At 29.1% G+C, this 19631-nt stretch overlaps 3 protein-coding genes across 6 annotated transcripts; 2 read left to right on the forward strand and 1 right to left on the reverse strand.

Moving 5' to 3' along the window:
- Positions 1-1082: 1082 nt before the first annotated feature.
- Positions 1083-4859, forward strand: CDC50 (cell cycle control protein 50A). 2 transcript variants are annotated; one of them, XM_011499714.1, is made up of 5 exons: positions 1083-1526; positions 1625-2449; positions 2526-2691; positions 3588-3645; positions 4705-4782. In XM_011499714.1, the coding sequence occupies exons 1-4, from the start codon at positions 1472-1474 to the stop codon at positions 3598-3600; spliced, it is 1059 nt and encodes a 352-aa protein (XP_011498016.1). In that variant the 5' UTR covers positions 1083-1471; the 3' UTR covers positions 3601-3645; positions 4705-4782. The 2 variants fall into 2 exon arrangements, with proteins under 2 accessions (XP_011498016.1, XP_011498015.1); XM_011499713.1 differs by lacking the exon at positions 3588-3645 and having other exon boundaries at positions 4705-4859.
- Positions 4860-9496: 4637 nt separating this feature from the next.
- LOC105362304 (DNA-binding protein SMUBP-2-like) lies at positions 9497-12938 on the forward strand. The gene is made up of 8 exons (XM_011499716.1): positions 9497-9918; positions 9999-10308; positions 10416-10730; positions 10815-11235; positions 11348-11529; positions 11613-12186; positions 12258-12515; positions 12583-12938. Exons 1-8 carry the CDS (start codon positions 9497-9499, stop codon positions 12741-12743), a joined length of 2643 nt encoding a protein of 880 aa, XP_011498018.1. The 3' UTR covers positions 12744-12938.
- Positions 12939-13170: 232 nt separating this feature from the next.
- Positions 13171-19254, reverse strand: Pex5 (peroxisomal biogenesis factor 5). Of its 3 annotated transcripts, none has more exons than XM_011499718.1 (8): positions 19148-19254; positions 16601-16958; positions 15554-15989; positions 14584-15124; positions 14131-14299; positions 13729-13886; positions 13439-13606; positions 13171-13252 (listed from the first exon to the last, which is right to left on the reverse strand). In XM_011499718.1, the coding sequence occupies exons 2-8, from the start codon at positions 16946-16948 to the stop codon at positions 13213-13215; spliced, it is 1860 nt and encodes a 619-aa protein (XP_011498020.1). In that variant the 5' UTR covers positions 16949-16958; positions 19148-19254; the 3' UTR covers positions 13171-13212. The 3 variants fall into 3 exon arrangements, with proteins under 3 accessions (XP_011498020.1, XP_011498021.1, XP_011498019.1); XM_011499719.1 differs by lacking the exon at positions 19148-19254 and adding an exon at positions 18998-19037; XM_011499717.1 differs by lacking the exon at positions 19148-19254 and adding an exon at positions 17765-18513.
- Positions 19255-19631: the final 377 nt, after the last annotated feature.

The following is a 19631-nucleotide window of genomic DNA, read 5'->3' on the forward strand; positions in this document are numbered from 1 at the left end:
GTGCACAACCATTGTAATGTTTCCTTCTTCTAAATACATAATATAACAATAACTTTTTACAATGAAGTTATTAAGAAAACATTTTGTATAATGCAATAATGTTTTGCCAATGATTATTACATTTAGTTGTTAGCAGTGATTTCGTAAATCTCGCTGAAATCAATGCACGCGAGAAAGAAAACGAATTATATTCTTCATCGATTGAATTAAAATAAAATAGGTAAAATGAAAACTCTTTCAATACAAATAAGATGTCATTTGCACTTGATATGTCGATTTGAAGCGTTGAAGAAAACGGAGAACAACGGCCATTCAAACTTGCCGATAAATCGTCCATATTTGTCCTAGCGTTGCTTTGACTATTGTTTCGTTTCTGACTTTGTACACACTTTGACTTTTCGACAAACGTATGTTTTGGTCGCCTTTATCGCTTCCTTAGATCCATAAGAGTCGCTATCACATATCTCACCTCATTAATCATTAATTAATAAGCAGGTGTACAGATACAATATATTGGATAGACTAGGTCGGTCGGTGTCTCAAGTGCAAACCTTGCGAGGTCTTGACTAATTGCACCGGTTCTTGACTTGGTGCTCCCTACCATCGCTCTATTTTATCGCTTTTACATCACATCATCTTCCCTCGGCCATTCGGCCCATCAATTTATTAAATACAATGATCGTATTGCTGTTAAATCCTTAAATTACGACATGTACGATGGTACTTTTGAATCTTGGCGCGCTATCGTTTTTATCATAATTATTCGTTAAAGGCGGGTCGTAACGTCAGGTGCATCAAACCAGACATGATTGATGGCCTTTAGGATATGTGATACATATATGCAGTCTGCTTTAAACGCATTTGTGCAGTTTTAAATATTAAACGAGGATTCTATAGAGCTTACAAAGCCGAATGTAGAAAAAGTTTTGACCTTAACAAGTGGTGTAATCGGACAATCACGTGACTCGGTATTTGCGACTAAAGTATAAGTTGTCAGCTCGTGTTTATATTATAGGATATATAGATATAGATTTATATATATACACATATGCGCATGTCCTGTAGTATATACGTATGTTTGTAATTATAGAGCACTATTATCGTAGTATTATATATTGTGTAGTTGAAGCGACCATTGGCCAAACGTCGTCTATATAATATTTCTTACTTACAGGCCATAGTATACAATAGACAGAGCAGATTCAATGTCGATTAATGGAGTAATTAATGGATGCCCATAAAAACTGAGAAATTACTGTTATGCAAGTTATAGACGTCCAAGCACTAATAAGCGCTATTCTATTCATTCTAATGTGAAAAACGCCATTAGATTTTTATTTTCATTACGAATTTATGTAGATTGGCATATTTGAAATCAATTAAGTATTGAATTAATGTTGAGGATAAAATTAGAATAAAATTAAATGAATTAAGTGTTAATAAATTGCAACAGTATTTTTAATTGTACAAAATGACGACGAGTATTAGTGATAATGATTCACTCCCCAAAACGAAGAAACCTTCAGGTAAGTGATCGAATTACTTAGATTTTGTATTAAATAGATTTACATTTTAATTTTAAGGTTTCACTTTGTATTTATCGTGAATATCGTTTGCATTATAGATAGTGCCTTTAAACAACAACGCTTACCTGCATGGCAGCCAATACTAACTGCAGGGACTGTGTTACCGACATTTTTTGTTATAGGAATTGCTTTTATACCGGTTGGAGTTGGATTATTATATTTTTCAGACGAGGTTCAAGAGCAAGTTATAGATTATACAAATTGTCTATCAAAAAATTCAATAAGGGATCGCAATTCGAGATGCACCGATGTCATAGCTGCGAATGCATCGTTAAATTGTTTCTGCGAATTACCATTTTCATTGCCAACGGATTTTAATGGAAAAGTTTTTATGTATTATGGTCTTACAAATTTTTATCAAAATCACCGTCGTTACGTCAAATCTCGAGACGATAACCAGTTACTGGGTCAATTAAGCCAGTTAGTTTCGAGCGACTGCGAGCCCTTTGCTTATACAGACAGAAACGGAACATTGATACCTATAGCACCTTGCGGTGCCATAGCAAATTCTTTATTTAGCGATGAATTAAGCTTATATTCTCATAGTCATAAGAGATACGTACCATTATTACGAACTGGTATAGCATGGCCTTCTGATAAAAATATTAAATTTAAAAATCCACCCGGTGACTTGAGAGAGGCATTTAAAGATTTTGAGAAACCTAAAAATTGGAAGAAACCCGTATATCAGTTAGATCCTGACGATGAGAACAATAATGGTTTCAAAAATGAAGATTTAATAGTATGGATGAGAACAGCTGCACTACCAACATTTAGAAAATTATATCGTAGAGTAGATCATAGTCAACAAGGCTTTACCGACGGTTTACTTGCTGGCAATTACACTTTAATGGTTAAATATTGTAAGTTATATATAATAATTTACATTACATACTTGTTACAAATAGCTTATTATAATGCTATCGTGTATCGTTTTAGCTTATCAAGTTTCAGCTTTCGAAGGTACAAAGAGAATGATTTTAAGTACAACGTCCCTTTTAGGTGGAAAAAATCCTTTCCTTGGCATTGCTTATATCGTAGTTGGATCCGTTTGCTTACTTTTGGGAATTGCATTATTAATCATACATATTAAGTGCTCTAAGAGGTCAGTGCATACATGATAGATAAATTTAATTAATGCATAGAAAATTAATTGCTTTTAATCGGTGAAAGCAAAGTTTTATAAATGAATTATTGGTTTCGATACAATTTTGATTTTTTAATTTAGATTTACTATACTTGTTCGTATTTTACTCTGATTTTAGAATTGTATAAAGTAAAAAATTGTTTATTGTATTACAATGATTCACTTTTCTTTGAGTATCGAAAGATTTATAAGTATATATTTAGAGTATTGTTGAAAATTAAATTCAACATTATCATTGCACATAATATTACAAGTAAAAAAAATATTTGATATTTTAATACTCTTGCAATATTACACAATTTATAGTACATGCAATATTATTTAGTTTAATTACAATAATAGCAATTAATTATAACAAACTACAGGAGATTCGTTAAATAATCGTTAAAAGGCTTACAATAGTTACATATTTCGTATAATTATTTATATCAATTTTTGTTATTTCAATACTTCTCTGTCACAATCAAATCATATTTATAAAATCTTTATAATATCTGTATAATAGAATAATTATAATAAAATCTCATCATTATATTAATTGAAACTAAAATTAATTTAAAAAAATAAATAAAAACAAATTACATTTTCAAATATAAATATTTGCAAAATTTTATAGGATTTTTAATTAAAAAAAAAAAAAAAAAACAGCGATTAGTCGAATAAAAGGAACAATTTTTCATTTCTAAAAATAGTTATAAAAGTTTTGAAAATTATAATTTACTTGGTTCATCCTAAGCATATAACAATAGTATATATTTATACAAAAATTGTTTTAAAATAGTAGAACTTTGTACACTTCCACATACGAAAACATATCTATCGTTATTTATATATCGTATGTATATTTCATATAGCAAACTTATCTAAAGAGGGACCAAAATGAACATGATTAGGATTATCTAAATGTCCTTTGTAAGTGTTTTGTAGATAAAATTAATTTATACCTATTAGATTTTGACATCTGTTTTATATATTATTGCAAGTACTTTTGGTATATCATTTTGTATTTTAAGCATTAAAAAGTTAAGATTGTATTAATAAATACAAAGTACAGAAATGTTTGATCACAAATTATCATATTTATTTATAATTGTATTATTAAGAATATTTTATTAAACAAATTGCAGTATAATTATTAATAACACTTGTAATAAAAATATGAACCAATTAGTTAAGATAAAGAAAAGAAAAAAAAAAAGAAAAAAAAAATGCTATTTTAACATAAAATTATTTAGATTATGTTCAGACAACATCATTTATTAAAAAATCTAATTCTATAAATTATTTCATTTAATGCCAGAATAAAAAATTTAAAATATTTCTTAACTATTTTTTATTTATTTTCTTTATACGCTTGTTTCTATTATTCATTTCGAATGACTCATTGACTTATTGCTTATCTTTGATGTTTTATTATATTTTATTGCCATTTTTAATAATCAATTTTCAATAAACAATGATAAAATAAAATTCATTTATTCAATTTGATTTTTGTAATGTGATATCTATTAAAGCAAATATATTATTTAAATAAGACTTTAGTGCTCAAATTCAATATTATATCTTCACTATGTGCATGATTATGCATGATCATACGAACATTTTTATTTTTATACAAACGAAAAAATTTAGAATATTTCTAATTTATTATAATTTTTATTTATTATAATGTTTAGTTAGACATTGTTAAACGATAAAAGCTACAATGCATGTTCCAATTATATGAAAAGAAAATAGTTTTAGATATCACTTGCTATCGATAATCCTATTGCCCCTCATTTTTGGCTATTATTATTTTAATATTTCAATACAATTTATAATCGAACTTATTTCGTGCTTTATATTCTTGCGCTAATGCATTTAGAAAATAGTTTCAAAGTTATTTGCCTGACAAACGTACTCTTACTATACACATTTCTCAATTATTCTATGTTAATTGAAAATTTAATATATTTTTATTCTTTTTAACAGTACTACCGATATGATCAACGTTAATCCTACAACAGTGTACCAATGAAATTATAGATTTTTTTATAAAGAAAAATTCACTCATGTACGTGTTTAAAATAAAGGAAAAGACAAAATATTATTAAAAGTAACAAATCGTTAACTAGTAAGGACTCAACTTTTACAAAATACTTCGAAAAAATAATTCTAATTCTCAACAAAAATGTATAACACATTAAAAATTATTTTAGAATTTTATTAAATATTTAATTAATTTAACTAGATGATTATTTTGTATTGGTTTGTATTAGTTTGTATTATAATGTTCAACCTTATTTTATATATATATATAGTTTTATTTTTACGTATGTTAATAAAGAGGATAAGTAATTCGTAATCTAGTCTTGCAATATGAAATATAAGAAAGTCACTTATGAAGATCTTAAATTTGAATAAAAGCGTTATCTGTACAGATGTATTTGTAAGGAAGAATAATAATTTTTGTGTGAATGCGTTAATGTATGTAAATACGCATATTAAAATTTTTGTTAAAATATACCAATTACAAACTTAATTTAATATAAAACATAAGAATCTTTTTTACCAGTTGAATAAAAATTTAGTAAGCAATAACGTTTTAAATTTCATCGATGAGCATCGATGTTAACATGTTCCTTCGACTTTACATTTAATTACAAACTTGAGTTTAAGCTGATCTTTGAACTATACTGTTAATATAATTAAATTAAAATAATACATAAAGGAAAAAAGTACTATTCAACGTAACTTTACAAATATGAGACATAATTTGGATTAAAACAAAAATTGATACTCTTCCTTATTATTTATTCAATTTACATACGAGTGTTTGTTTATATTTCTTTTATATATATTATATATTATATATATATATATATATATATATAATTTGAAACATTGTTTATTGTTAAATTCACTTATTCAATATTATTATATTTAAAACAATTTACTTAATTTGATAGTTTATAAAAAAAAAAAAAAAAAAAAAAAAAAAAAAAAAAAAAAAATAAACAGTTGTAATATAATGTGTTTTCTACCTTTCATGAATTCAGGGAAAATAGAAAATTATTTTTACTTAATTATCTAAATTTTTTAATATGAATTTAGAACAAATTTTGAAACAAATTTTTTATATTCAAAATGAAATATTCCATAAGCAAAATTAATTCTTCTTATTGATATTACATAAAAAATACATTTAATTCTCCGAATTTATGAATCGTATTTGTATATTATTTATGTATTAACATATATCGTTTGAAATCATATTTTAAATCGTATTTGTTAAGTATTTTGTACACAAACATGGAAACAAGAAATAATTAGAAAATATTATTTAGTAAATGAAGAATAATTGAAAAAATATATCGATAAGTATGAGAGATAACGACGAAATGTCAATAGATGATCAAGTACACGTTGAGAAAATGTTGACGAAATATCTTGAAAAAGAATTTAATATTTCAGCAATTATAGCATTAAATATGAAAGTATTTAAAATAAGTTTACGTAATATTTAAGCACTCGAAGGCATAATAATAAGTAAAAATTATGTAATTATATAGTATATTATTAGAATTATAATTAATGCGAAATTGATTTTTTTTTTTCTATTTAAAAAGATTTTCATTAAAGTTACTTCTTGCTGGTTATTTCCATATTTTTACACTATTTTGATATTTCAGTCACTTCTTCTACATTTTTTTAACGTGTATTTACAAATGGGAAAAAGTATTTTAAGACTTTTGCAATGTATAACGAATAAATTTATAATTAATCTGTTTAAAAAAAAAAAAAACAAAAAAAAATGCACGTTGAAAAGTTCTATTAAATAACAATATAATTGTATTTTCTATTTTGTAAGTATTTGCGTTTATATCAGCATACTATACTGTTTGTTTTAGAATATTCTAATCTTGTTTTTAATAAATAACTTTTTTTGCGTAAATCTGTTTTGTAAATAAATATTTCTTTGTACAATCACGTAACAAAAATATAAAAATGAAGTAAACAGTATTTTTACTTTTTAATAAGAAGAACTAGGTTTTAATTTGTTTTAATAATAAAAAATTGCAGAGTTATATAAATATTTATATTTGGCTTTAAGAAATTAGACAGAGCCCTGATATAATATTGTTAGTTAACGCAATTATAATTTTAATTTCCCCTTTTCTTATGTGCAGTAAATATATAATATTTGATTTAATATTTCAGAAAGTCAAAAATTTTACATTAATTACTGATTATAATAATTTTTTCATTATAGCAAAATTAATTTGGTTGATTGTCCTTGATATCGGTATAATGTAACTCGATAAATAATGACGATTTTTGTTACATTCCATGTTGCTTTTACATCCATTCAGCATAAATTTAAATTATCTAAATTACATATATTTTTTCATTTAAAACAAGCTTTCTTTAAAGTATTGTAAAACTATTCAAAACATTAATTTAACATGTAATTCGATTTGTTAATTTAGATTAAATTTTGTTTAATTATACATTTATATATATAAATATATTTTGCTTACTTAATTGCATAAATAAATATATATATATATATATATATATATTTATTTATTTATGCAATTACGCTTATAAATTGCTTAAATTTTAATATTGAAATTCTTATAAATTTTAATACTGAAATTCTTTTTAATATTGAAATAGCTAATAGAATTTACTTTTAATCAACTGATTTTACTTTTAAATATGGTGGAATTATATATTTATTCACTTTAAAACATTTTTACCATCTGCTATTTAATCAATTCATTGGGGTTTATTAATATCCGTAGACTGTCTATAAACAAAATTTTTAATTTCCAATTACTATTCTAGCTTCATCAAATCAATTTTATTATTTATAATCTATCGTAACTAAGTATACAGTAAAGTTTATAGAAACGTTCAAGAATGATGTGGATTGACTAATATATTTGTAGATTAATGAAATTAATTATAACATTTTATAAAATTCACGGCTATAGCAAATGCAATTGATACTAAAGAAATTATATGTTTTATTTTTTATTTTATAATTTATTTAATTATTTACACATAATTTATTAAATTTTTTACATTAGTATTAGTGAAGTCATGAAATTGTATTTGAACAATAAAATGTAATGTGAATGAAACTTGAAGGATGAAAACAATTATCACAATAATAAAAATTTTAACGCGTTAAATAATAATTAAATTGAAAATAAACATTCAAGATATAAGTTATCACGTAAGTGTTAGAAAAAATTCTATTTTCTTTAAATAGCATTCAGATTCTCTGACAATAATGAAAACAGATTAAAAGAAAATAAATTAAGTTTTATATAATAAATGAAAAAAAGAGAAACTTATAGAATATATATATATATTTTTTTTATATCAGAGCCTATTTTCAATGATAATCTAAATTTTGCTCGGGAAAAGGGATTTTAAAACTTTTTACAGAATCTTCAAGAATAAAAAGTTATTGCATCATGTTCGTAACGAAGCTATGATATTTCAAATACTTATATTATATTTATACTTTATATAATATAGCAACATATTCATATAATGAAGATCAATAGTTAATAGAGAAAATAATTATAAATGTTAAAAAATAAATTTAATGTAAAATAAAAGTGAAAAATCGTTTATACATATTCAATAAGTGTTTTCTAAAATAATTATCTTATTTCTCTTCGACATACACGAGATATATAACAAATATTCAATTTGTTTTTTTTTTTATTACGATTGCGATATGCGAATAATTAATGTGAAAAATTTTCAGTTAACAATTGGCTAATGAAAAAGTGCATACGTATCTAATTCTATTCGTTAGCGATTAAAGTCGTCTGTGCCTTCTTTTTCCGAGTCTTTCTGCTTTTTACGTAATACCTCGTAGCTCCAAATATTTGTTAAACGCCATAGTTTTTAAATTTCTTTTAAAATATACTCATTGAATTTACATTTAGTATTAATTTTACACACGATTGTGTAAACTGTTATTTCTTTAATTTTAAAATTTTGACGAATTTGAAATATCGCGGGTATTTTAATGTTTGAAGGGAGCAATAATTGCGTAACATGTTACAATTATCTATTTATAAAATTAAAAACCAATTCAATTGATTTGTGTTTATATTTTGATATAGTACTTTTTATACGCACTAATAAATTTATAAATAAATTTAGCTATGTATACATTTTAACAAAGCCTTTTTCAACGTAATTAAATCTTAAGCTAATATCACTTACTTAAGAAAAAAAAAAAAAAAAAAGAAAAATTCAAATAAATACGATTTAATTTTAAATAAATAAAATCAATAAGATTTATCTTTTTTCACTCGAAAAGATCCTTGTTAAGTGTAGGTTAGTAAGTTATTCCTTTAAATGTATGCGCGCATACATGTGCACGCACACGCGCGCCTGTACGTGATTTTTCAAGCATTTATAAAAATCTAATTACAAGGATTGCCGCTTCTGGGTAGAGAGAGAGAGAGAGAGAGAGAGAGAGAGACAAATGTATAGATGCACAGTTATAAGTTATAAAATAAGAAGGTAATCTATACAATGTATAAAAATGTTGAAATGATTTATTTACAAAAATATTAAGAGATGGTAATTTTGAAAGGTTACTACTATAGGTCTCCTCGAAAATGTGTCGGGAATGAATTTGATATAAAAATATGAACCTAACGAAATACGTTACTTAAACATATGAGTAATGACAATGTCGATTAAGTGTATAAATTCTTAAAACAGTATATATTCAGGATTAATAACAATGGATCAAATCATAACCGTTTTTGTACGTAAACAATTAAATTTACTGTTATTGGAACGAAACGAGAATTTTACAGAATTTATCAAAGACATTACTCCTGCCAATGTTTATAAATTAGAATGTATTGGCCAAGCATTATCAAAATTAGTAATAACCAATATTATTTACAAAGGTCCCGAACACTTTCAAATTGACTTGAAACATGTCGATGGTTTATCGTTAGATCATAAATTATCTAGTGGAGATTTAATTGTTTGTATCAGATCTAAAGGAAAAGAGCAGAGTATTAAAGGTGTTATAATTGCAATAGACGTCTCTACATTAAGTATTATTACAAATAACCAATATGAGAATATTCAAGAAAATGAAAGCTTTACAGTTGCTAAAACTGATTCTACTTTGACATACAAACGTCAAACAAGGTTGGAATTAAGTTTCATTTATATTTTACATTTTCTTATGCATCATTGAATTAAATTATTAAAATAAAATTTTCTTTTAGAGCTTTAGAATTTTTGGAACAAAAAGAATTATACTCATCTTGTTGTCTACAAATCGCTCAGATTCTTTTTGATAATAATCAAAATGTAGTACATAATCTTATAACGGCGAAAGATCCAATTCCAAAGAATTGTTTAAATAATGAAGGCAGTTTAAAATATGCAAACGAAAATCTTGTTAAAGACCAAAGATCGGCTGTAGAATTTGCTCTTAAACAACGATATTTTGCCGCTATTCAAGGTCCACCAGGTACTGGAAAAACAACAACTTTAATAGAAATAATTTTACAGTTACATCGAATAGGCAAAAAGGTAAGAGGAAACAAATAACTCTTTTAGATAAAATATTTTTTGTTAATTAGTCATGTATATATATATATATATATATATATATATATATCATTAAATATAATTTGTAGGTTTTGATTTGTGCACCAACTAATGTAGCAGTGGACAACTTAGTAGTACGCCTCGGTGAAACAGAATTAAAACCTTTAAGACTCGGCCATTTGTCAAGAATATCAGCGGATGCAATTAAATACTCATTAGATTCGTATTTGGAAAAAGATGATGATATTGTCATATTAAAAGACATAACAAAATCGATAAAGGATATTGAATTAAATATTGAAAGTAATAAGAGCAAATATCTATTTAAAGAAACGAAAGCATTAAAAAAAGAGTATAAAAAAAGGTTTATTAGACTCACTAGCGATATTTTGAGAAAATGTTCGGTATGAAGTAAATTTAAAAATAAAGTAAAATAGTCAAATATAAGTATTATCGTTTTAAAGTGATAGCTATATAAATAATTTTAGGTAATATTGTGCACTTTAAATTCAGCATCACCCTATGACAGTCAATTGCAACATGTTCCAAAAGATTATTTTGATGTTCTGATTGTCGATGAAGCGTCGCAGGCAATGGAAGCATCGATGTGGATCGCTATACCAAATGCTCCAAAACTTATTCTTGCTGGAGATATAAATCAACTACCACCAGTTGTCATGTGCGAGGAAGCAATAAAGGGTCATTTGAATATTAGTCTTATGGAACGAGCGATCAAAAAATTAAACGATGACTGCTTTATTACATTAACAAGACAATTTCGAATGAATGAAAAAATTATGGCTTGGTCGAATAAGAAATTTTATAATAATATTCTTGAAGCAGACAATTTGGTAAAAAATCATTTATTAAAGGATCTGAGTCATGTTAAACAAAAGGACCATTTCACAAGTACGTTATTTCACTATTAGCATTAGAAAAGACTATTTTTAATAATTTAATTTATCTTCTTGAGATATAGTGGGAAAAAGAACTTAAGTAAATTGGATTTTTTCTACTTTAGACGAAGCTGTTATATATATTGATACTTGTGGATGCGAGTGTGAGGAGTATAATACTGGTATAGAATTTGAATCAAAAGGGAATTTAGGTGAGGTGGTTATAGTAGACAAAATCGTTACAAATTTAGTAAAGGCAGGTGTGACGCATAAAGAAATTGGTGTGATTACTCCTTATGCATTACAAGTAAGATACTTTCGTATTGTATAAAAAATTTGTGTAAAATATTCAATATATATTTTTTATAATAAATTATTTTACTTAAATAGGTCGATTTTATTCATAAATCATTTATGGCCAAATCATTAAATGTCGAGGTCAGTACGGTCGACGGTTTTCAAGGAAGAGAGAAAGAAGTTATAGTATTTTCATTAGTAAGAAGCAATCAAGATCGAGAACTGGGTTTCGTTACCGATTTTAGGAGGCTGAATGTTGCAGTCACAAGAGCAAGAAGATTACTAATAGTTATAGCGGATAGTGAAACTATGGAAAAAGATGAATTAATTTTGAGTCTTTTGAAGCATATCGAAGAGAATGGCTTGTTGCAGACTGCGGAAGAATATTTGTCTAATACAATCGATAGTGAAATAGAGCAGATTACAAATATTTCGCAAAGCAACTTAAGGCATAAAGTAAAGCCAAAAGTAAAATCTTTAAAACAGGAAAATAATAAAAAGCCTAAAACTTCTGAAATGAAAGATAAAAAAAGATTTGATGATAAAATAAGAGAAGTCGTACCAAAATTGAGAAATAAAGGAAGTTCGAGTGATTCGATAATAAATACGAATATAAATAAATACAATATATTTGAAGCCATTGACGGAACCGAGTTGGATGAAGAAGGTAATGACAGAAATTAATTATAAAGTGTAGTTGGCTTATAAAAATTAAACTTCAAATTATTTTTGTTTCAGCACAAAAATCAGAAGAAACTTTTAAATTACCGGATTCTGATGTCTCGCACAATTTAAATAGAAAAGAAAGGCCAAAGAAAAAACAAGATGACATAGAGAATAAATCCAATGAACATAAAAAAATGGATGATTTTGATAAAATCATTGACGAGTTTAAAAAATCTAATTCTATTTGCTCGTTCAATGGATGTAAAAAATCAACTAATCTTATAAAACTTGTTTGTGAATTTTGTAAAAAGTGGTTTTGCTTAGAACATGGTTAGGATTTCATAATATGAATACATTGAAATTAAACATAATAATAATATTACTTTTTTATTTTAAGGTATGCAAGAAATTCATGGTTGTGGCAATGCTATTCGTCGAAAAGAACAAAAGGCATTTAAACGCAGAAAATTAAAAACTATTACAAAGCAAGATAAGGAAAAATTTTCACAAAAACTTAAGAACCTGGAGGAGGCTCGTAAGCCTAACAAAAGAACGTAAAATAGTTACTTTTGATTCATATAATGAAAATAAATTTGTTTTGTTTTGTCTATGCGACAAATTTTTTTATTTATTTTTTTTTTATTAAAAATACTTATTTACAAAGTTTATCTCAATTACGATTCACCATACCTTCTTAAATTATATATAGTAAATTCTTCCAAAAATCAATTTATTAAAAAATAATATGGCTAGTTTTCGCTGTTTAAACAAAAAATAAAGAAGTTCATGATTTGACAAATTATTAACGAATTTAACTAATTTGAAATACTCTGATAATTATAGGGTTTGATAAAACAGTTTTCTCAGTAAGAAAAAAAAATCTCGAGTCATTATAAAAAACGTGTTATACATTGGCCTATGATAAACGGCAAACTTCTCGAAACCAATGCATATCATGTCACTTTACATAAATTCATATTAATTATCAATGTTACTGTTCGATTTTTTTATTGCTTGTTTAATTGCCCTATTCCATTTCAAATTCCTTATTCAACCTTGCTAGATCTCTGTAACAAAAGAGGAAGAAAACAAAATTAATACACCTCTTGGGATGATATAATTTAATGTTAAAATGATCGATTGATGTAACGATGTAAGAAATGAATTTGTAAATAAATAGAAAAGTTATGTTAAATTTTTCGTAAAATTTCTTACAAAACAAAACAAAACAAAATACATTTAATTCCACATACCTATTTTCTATAGCATCATTCAAATGGTACTTATGCATTAGCGATAGGACCAATCTCAAGGTCGACCAAATTGTATCCGACATAATTCTCATTGGAGCTCTTTCTCCGGATACACCTTTTCCAGCAGCCTGTTGATTCAATGCTGTCAATAAATGTTCTCCAGCCTCCCTGTAATAAAATCAATAAAAAAAAAAAAAAAAAAACAAAAAATTAAAAAAAAATAAAAAAAACTGCAATAGTATGCGTGATACGTTGAATTTAAAGTACAGTTTAAAGAAGGAATTCATTACTTGTAAGCGTTTAAATTAATACAAGATATTCCAAGATTATATCTGGCACGAATGAAGCCCGGCGATAATTCTAGTGCTTGGTGATAGGCATCGATTGCTTCTTCCGAACGCTGACCATTAGCTAAAATGGCTCCTAATCTGTTCCATAGCATTGGATCCTAGGAAATAATAAATTGAAATCATAGCACCTCCTTAAATTGTTCTACAAGGTATATTACTAAACTGACTACATTTACAACTGTTAAACTCTACTACATTTACAAATGTACAAATTTCAACATATACGTGCTATATATACGCCTATGTATATATAATAACAATTAATTTATTTGCATAAAAACAGGCGAGCCCAAACAAACGTATGGTCTTCGGGTTTTATGAGATGAATATTTTAATTGTTACCTTGGGCCTTGCTTGTATCGCAGCTCTAAAGCAATCTGAAGCTTTGTCGTATTCACTGGATAGATTGAATAAAACGCCAAGTCCACATTGAACATCGGCATCAATTGTGCCATGTGGCTGCATTCGTGCCGCTTGGATAAATAAGTCTTTGACTTCGTTATGAATATCACTATGTGTTAAAAGCACAGTACATTAATTAAACGTTTAGTGTTGGCTTTTGAAAATCATAAATTAATCAAGCTCATTTACTTATAATTGGAGTAAATGTGTAAATAAAGTAATGCCCCGACAGTTAACGGAACTCGATTTAAGAATTAGAATTTACATTCACGGAACACGTATTCATGAAATTTTAATTTCTTTTTTCCTATGGAAAATCTATTAAAAAAATAATTTTATTACGATAAAGAGCTTTTTCAGGTGGATCTTCAATGTTTAAGGCGCTCCACTTACTTGAATAATATGGTGGAGACTAAAAGTTGAGGCGGCAAATTTTCAGGCGACTTTGATGCTTTAAGGTGCTTGTATTTCTCATTTTTCAATAGCCAATCCTTAAGGGTTAAGCAGGCTTGGCTCTGATAAGACTCATTTGTATAAGAAACGGCGAGCGTCATGAGCGCCGTTAGGTTCGAAGGATCGAGGGTGAGGCATTGTTTGAGGGCAGAGATGGCTAATGGGTCCTGCTCGTTCTCTGCCTGTGTTTTTCCCAGCAGAAGCCAAGCCTCCGTATTCTTGGAGTCTTGATTAACAGCGGCTTCGAAGCACAGTACGGCTCCGGGCAGGTCTCCAATTTCCAACCTTCGTTTACCCTCTTCTAGCGGATTCAATAGATTTGACATCGGATTCTCCTCACTGAAGGCGTATTCCTTGAAAGGGTCGTAAAAATTGTCGTACTCCGAGATCCACGGGTGATTCGTCGTCACGTTCTCCCCGGAAATCTTCTCCCATTCGCTCTGCAGACTTTCCCAGAATGACGATTTGTAATTTTCCGCATCTGGGCATAGAAAAGCATAAGCACTCTTTGGAGAGCGAACTAACCGAACTAAATGCTTTCTTTTTTTTTTCTCTTTTTGTTATTTTTTTTTTCTTTTTTTTCTTTTTTTTAATTTTTTAATTTTTTTAATCGTATAGCGAGCTCATTAAGAGAACTAAATGGTTTATTTTTTTTTTTTTTTTTTTTTTGATTTTTATTTTTATTGTCTAATGCGTATCTTTTAGTCTTTTAGATAACCGTTTGTGCGGTTTGTCTTAAAAAACTAAATGTTTTTTCGATTATTCTTTTGTTGTCTAATTTATTTCGTTTCGGCAACTGCTTGTAATGTTGCATTGTGATGTTAATTCTATTTGAAAAAGATATGGCATTTTAAAAATCTATGTATAATTTGATTGTCGTATGGCAAATTCCAATGTTCGCTTAACTTACCTTGCTCGGTGGTGGTAGACTTATTTTTCGAAAATTCATTGGTCCATGTTGTGGCTAGGGCAGACTGTTCGTCAACGGTACTTAAGGCATGCGTCTCGTCTCCCTTAGATTCTTCAATGGTTGTTTCCGATGGCTTCGTATCTGCGGTCTCGGTGAAATTCGCAGTCCAATTATTATCTAAGTTTTCGGTATTTGGAGACGGTGCTGCTTCAATAGGGAGATCGCCTTCTTGTCGCATAAACTTCATAAATTTCGAATAGGCGAAATCCGGATTCTCGGATTTTGCGGTAGCTGCTTCCGGATGATCTATGCTGTGTTCTAGATATTCTTCGGCCCATTTTGGGCCCAGGCCCAGCTCATGTGTTTCTCCTGGGAAGGCAACTTTGGCATTTGAAGCTATCGGCTGAACATTCCAAATATCGTCTTTGTGATTTTCCTATATAAATAAGGTGTATTTGTTACACAAAGAAGGCTTAAAGTAAATCTTTGATGATTGCAAGTTCAAATAGAGCTCGCTTTAATTTATCATTAAATTACGTTTCAGTACGCTTTTATTACGTTAATAGAGTTAGATTTATACCAATCGATTTAATTAAGTCTAATTAATTTATTTAGTCTTATTACTTCTTAATGTAAAATTTCTTCTTCTTTTTATTTTTCATTCGATAATCTAATAATAGTCCAGCTAAGAAAACTGAAATTATTCATCGATTTATAAAATACGAATAAAAATATTACTAACGTGTATTTAAAAATTTCAATATGTTGTTAAATTATAACTTTTAGAAAGTCTTTATATCACATGACAAAATTAAGGTTCATTGGCATTAATTTCCATTACTTTGTATCTAATTACTATTTAATTGTTATGAGCGAGTGATAAATAGCAAACTTAATAATTACGCTTGAAAATAAATAGTTTGTCTCATTGACGTGTGACAATGAGACGTGCAATTTCATAAAAGTAAGCTGGCCTCAATTATGCAATTGAAAAACTAAATGTATTTTAATATAATTTTCAAAAATATAATTTGAACAAAAGCTTACTTGAAAGTGTCCACCAGATTGTAGATATTGATTAGCCCACGCTGTGTCTTGATTGGTTAATTCTTCAACGACGCCTGGTGCTGTAACTGGTGGATATATACTCTGATCTATTTCTCGCATCTCTTGAAGAATATTTTCCATTTTGAAGGTTTGCGGATGAACAGAAGATTCTTCAAGAAACTGCTTGACAAGTTGATCCGAGTTACCAGTTTCAAAAGGATCTATAGATCCAAATAGATCTCTTACACCTTCTTCTTTTAAGCCATGGTCTTTTACAAAGTGTGATGTGAGGCGAATCAGAGGGTTTGGCCCTCCGCAATCACCCTCGACTAATTCTCGTAAGGCCATTTTGCTTTATCTGAAACATTAATGGAATGCTATTGTAACTATTATCTAAGATAACTGCTAAAAATGAACATTATAAGTTTAATTTGCACGTAACTAATATATGAAACAATGTACCCCAACTTATAATATGTACAAAACGTTTAAAAATATTTTACTTCTTTTTTCAATTTTCTAATTATTATATTTAAAGGCCAAAAATCATCTATGAATATAAAGTTTTGGAATTCCATGATCCGTAGCAAATATTTTATTAACGTGTGATATCTATTACATTTACATCTAGGTTTAAAACAATAAATTCATGTTACCGAAAACCTAATCGTTCTAAACTTGAAGATCATCCGATACAAAACTACAATAGAGTACCAAGTCAATGGGTTTTAATTATTAAATTCAAGATTCAGGGTTAAGAACTTATACTTGCAATTAAAATGAACGAATGTTTATTTAAAAGAGCATATTTCTTCTAGACTGTCAATAAAATTAGCAATTGTCAATAATACATTATTACAAGTTTGGTGATTTGATGCTCAATAATGATGATTATTTCTGTATGCTTAGAGTTCTATTGTAAAGGAATTGAAAGCAACAGTTAAAAATAATATCGATTCACTTACTTGATTAAAAAATTACCTAAAACACTTCAAAGGTGATTTCTATTCTTATAAAGTTTTGTAAGTAACGATAGGAGTAAAAATTTTTTTTTTTTATGTTGTACAATAATGCGGTTCAAAAAATTCCAATAGACAGACGTATAGATAGATAGATAGATGGAAGGAGAGAGAGAGAGAGAGAGAGAGAGAGAAAAACACCCACCACAGGATATCAAAATGTCCAGGAAACGAACGAGCGAGACGATCGGGCGTAGAAAAAATTATAAGCACAGCACCGAGAAATGTTCATGTCGCGGTGAATGCTGATAGTGTAAACGTTCAAAGTCAAGAACTGTTGATGCTGTTGCTATTGCCCTACACTGGCCATTGTCAAAGAGAGGACAACGAGTACTTGCACGCTTCTCTACTGCCAAATAAATAAAAAACTAGGAAGGTTCCATTGAGTTTCCTCAGGGTCAACAGGCTCTTCCTTCTCTTCCGTTTTCAACGAGGAGTATCGTACTTCGCACACGAAAAGATATGTAAAATACTCTCCTGTCTCTCTTACTTTACAGTCATACAAAGTGCATACAACACACGTATGCTCAGTTTATCTCCGTCTCTTGCTCACTCTCCTCACTCACTCACTCACTCACTCACTCTCTCTCTCTCTCTCTCTCTATCTCTCTCTCTATCTTGAAGCGTTGCTACTGGTGCCCGAGAGAGTTGGAGAGAGTTGTGAAATATATCCAGAGCGGTGTGAATCTCGCGTGTATATACATCTCCTAGGTATATAAAAGCTCGTAAGCCGATGTCGAGTATGCGATGTGTATACGTACCCCCTGTTAACCAAGAAGATGCAAGAAAAAAAATTAGACTAAAGACGGTTGTCGGAGTAAAATATATACATGCATTATGCGTGCATGCATGCGCTGGCATGCGTGTGCGTACGGGTGCGCGTGTGTGTGCGCATATAAGGAGTGTTGATAAAAAAATAAAAAAAAAAGGAAAAGAAAAGAAAGAAAGGAAGGGAGGAAGGGAGGAAGGAAGGAAGGAAGGAAGGAACGAACGAATGAAGGAATGAACGAATGAACGAACGAACGAACGAACGAACGAACGAACGAACGAACGAACGAACGAACGAACAAACGAACGAAGAAAAGAAGGAAAAAAGAAAAAAAGAAAGAAAGAAAGAAAGAAAGTAGGAAAAAAAGTAAACGAGAGAGAGAGAGAGAGAGAGAGGGAGATTGTCCGCATTGACGACCTGCAGACGCCCTCCTCTTCTCGGTGTTCAAGGGGAAAGACTTGAGACTTGAGGTCTCTCTCTCTCTCTCTCTCTCTCTCTTTCTCTCTACATCCCTTGAGCAGAACAACGTCGGAGAAAAAAAATAAAATAGCCGCGGCGGGGACAACGACGACGATGACGACGGCGACACTCGGATATTCTTTGGCTAACCTGCTACACTGCAGTCGCACCGGACTATATCTACACAATGCGGTTTTCCTCTCTCTCTCTCTTTCTTGTCCCCGGCCCCTTCCCGCCACCACCGCCACTGCCGTGCCCCTCTTTGCTTCTCTCACGCGCTGCGGTGAACGAGAAACTTACGTGCGCGTGGGGTGCCGTGGAAGAATACGTATAGACTTGAGGGAGGCGCTGAGAGGGGTGGAGAAGAACATCACCAACTAGACGTCGACGGCATGCACGACGTATGCGCGCAGTAGGTATACTGACGAATGTTTTGACTGCGCTTGTGTTCACCGCGGCTAAGGGCTGGGAGGGGGAGATCGGAATGCAAGGTCGGTACGCCAGCAATGTACGCGAACGGTTTTACCGATCATCGCGTCGATAAGGCGTATTTTCAGTAATTTACATTTTAGTTTAGTTTTCCATCATTACAAGCGGCTTATCGTCATATTTACATTTTGGTTGTTAAATGACGAAAGAGGTTGCATTTAATGGACGACGCGGTACTGTTTGTAGAATGCTGTGATGAGCAGCAGCGACATGCCGATTATCGAATGCTCTTGGTGCTGTCGTCTGTTTCGAAAAAAAAAGGAGACAACGTGTGCGGAGGTGCCACGATCTTGGA

The sequence above is a fragment of the Ceratosolen solmsi genome, unplaced genomic scaffold (genome assembly GCF_000503995.2).
Source record: "Ceratosolen solmsi marchali unplaced genomic scaffold, CerSol_1.0 scaffold35, whole genome shotgun sequence".
NCBI lineage: Eukaryota > Metazoa > Arthropoda > Insecta > Hymenoptera > Agaonidae > Ceratosolen > Ceratosolen solmsi.